The sequence below is a fragment of the Scomber japonicus genome, chromosome 11, assembly GCF_027409825.1.
Source record: "Scomber japonicus isolate fScoJap1 chromosome 11, fScoJap1.pri, whole genome shotgun sequence".
NCBI lineage: Eukaryota > Metazoa > Chordata > Actinopteri > Scombriformes > Scombridae > Scomber > Scomber japonicus.
The window spans coordinates 12,079,690-12,081,724 of record NC_070588.1 but is presented as its reverse complement, the minus strand read 5'-3'; the positions used below and the strand labels follow the sequence as shown (position 1 = coordinate 12,081,724).

The window sequence follows — 2,035 nt, the reverse complement described above, 5'->3', positions numbered from 1 at the left end:
TTTACATTTACATAGACAGATAGATAGATTTACATAGAATACTGAAACAACAAGCAAAAGGAAAATCAAAAGGAAGATGAGGAGGAAGAAGTGAAGATGAAAGAGGTAAAAAGCATAATCTTACACTTCCCCAGTAAATTAAAGCATTACCATTTATTGATCCATAATTCTCCACAGTACCTGAAACTTTGAATTTCATATATCAAGTCCAAACTTTCAGAGTTTTATTAACGCATACAAGAAATCTGGTGACAATTTTAAGGGTCATTTAAGGGTTTAGATCATGTTGAGAAATGGGCCTATTGACTGGTTCTGACCTCATGAAATTTCACCGAATGTCATTAAATGTGTAATAGATTTGCAGGATATTTGCTTTCCTACAGTGTTTCTTTACTTGTAAACATATTATCATTTATTCACGTTGGTCTGTGTTTGACTGTAATAACTGACAGAAAAATATCCTCAGTTTTGAGATTAGAGTTGAGATTATTCCACACATTAAAGTAAAACTGATTGGTGTATATTAGTGAATGAATTTCAGTCCATGAAAAAAAAACCTTGTGCACATGATGTACATAATGTGTGAAAATGTATAGTGTTTTTGTCTACAAAATGTAAAACTACAAAAAAAAGAATCATGTTACTTTTCCACAGAGCAGAGAGACCACTCCTCACTCTAAACAGACTATTGCAATGTGCAGAACAACATTCATTTTCTATCAAACAAATATCGTTTACATGACTGTCTTATCTTCGGGAGTTTAAATCCATACATAAAGGGGGTGAACATTGGTTGGCCAATGAGGAGATACACAGATAAAATAATGCGTACTTTTGTCGGTATATAACCCTCATCAAATCTGGAATCAACAAAGTGAAACATGGTGCCGACAAACATGTTTGACACTGAAAAAATCTGAGGTGTGCAGGTGGTGATGGCTTTTTGTTTGTTTTCTTTAGACGTTTTTAAACAAACTGCCAAAATCTTCACGTAAGAGACTGAAATGAGACTGAATGGAAGAACAACTGTCACAAAGGCAAACACTAGGTCAGATATGTTGTTGAGTATTGTAACTGAACATGCTAATTTCATTATTAAGTGGGGGTCACAAAACACTTTGTCAATGACATTTCCACAAAATTTTAAACTGACAAGGAATGGAAGTGAGAATATGAAATTAACAAATGAATAGATCCATATAAACAGAATGATTATTGCCACTCTTCCTGTGTTCATAATGGCACTGTAGTGCAAAGGGTAACAGATAGAGACGTATCTGTCATAGGCCATGGCTGCCAAACTGCAAAACTCAACAGAAGCTGATGTGTAGATATAACACATCTGCAGAAAGCACCATGGAAGAGTCACTTCATGGGTATCTGAAAACATCTGTGAGAGCAGAAGAGGATACAGTGATGTGCTTCCACTTATTTCATTCACAAATAAATTACAAAGTAATATATACATTGGCTCATGCAGCCTTCGGTCCACATATATAACCACAATTACAACCATGTTGGCCACACATATGGAAAGGTACCATAACAACATTATGCTGAAATATAAGTACTTTAAGTGTCCAATGTTACCATAGGCACCCAGCACAAAAGACACAATCTCAGTTGAGTTCTGCATTTCTTTTCTAATATGATGCAGATGCCACACCATGAAATACAGATATTCCCAGCAAAACTAGCTCAGTATTAGTCTTATAAAATATAATAAATAATACAACTTTTTAAATAATCCTGCTGTACAACAGGAAAGCAAATGTATGGAAACAAATTATCACACTTTAACCTCAATGACCTGAATTATAACTGTGAAATGAATGAATAAATGAATTATGGTCATAAAGGAATACAACAATACTAATTGAACAATAGATTGCAATGCAGACAGATGTTTTTTTTTTAAATAAGCAAAAATCATTGTAGATGGTGAAATCGTATTTTTTCTCTGAGTGTGTTTGATGTCACCTGTGGAAAAAATATCAAAACACGGATGCCAGCAATTAAAGAACATTATTAAGTG

At 33.9% G+C, this 2,035-nt stretch overlaps 1 protein-coding gene across 1 annotated transcript; it reads right to left on the bottom strand.

The window, feature by feature from the left end:
• Window positions 1-709: 709 nt before the first annotated feature.
• LOC128368352 (olfactory receptor 1-like) lies at window positions 710-1,636 on the bottom strand. Its single transcript, XM_053329144.1, has one exon. The coding sequence runs from the start codon at window positions 1,634-1,636 to the stop codon at window positions 710-712; it is 927 nt and encodes a 308-aa protein (XP_053185119.1).
• Window positions 1,637-2,035: the final 399 nt, after the last annotated feature.

Bases quoted from the DNA above. Each gene is read 5' to 3' on its own strand.
- LOC128368352 (XM_053329144.1), bottom strand. From the start codon at position 1,636: ATGCAGAACTCAACTGAGATTGTGTCTTTTGTGCTGGGTGCCTATGGT.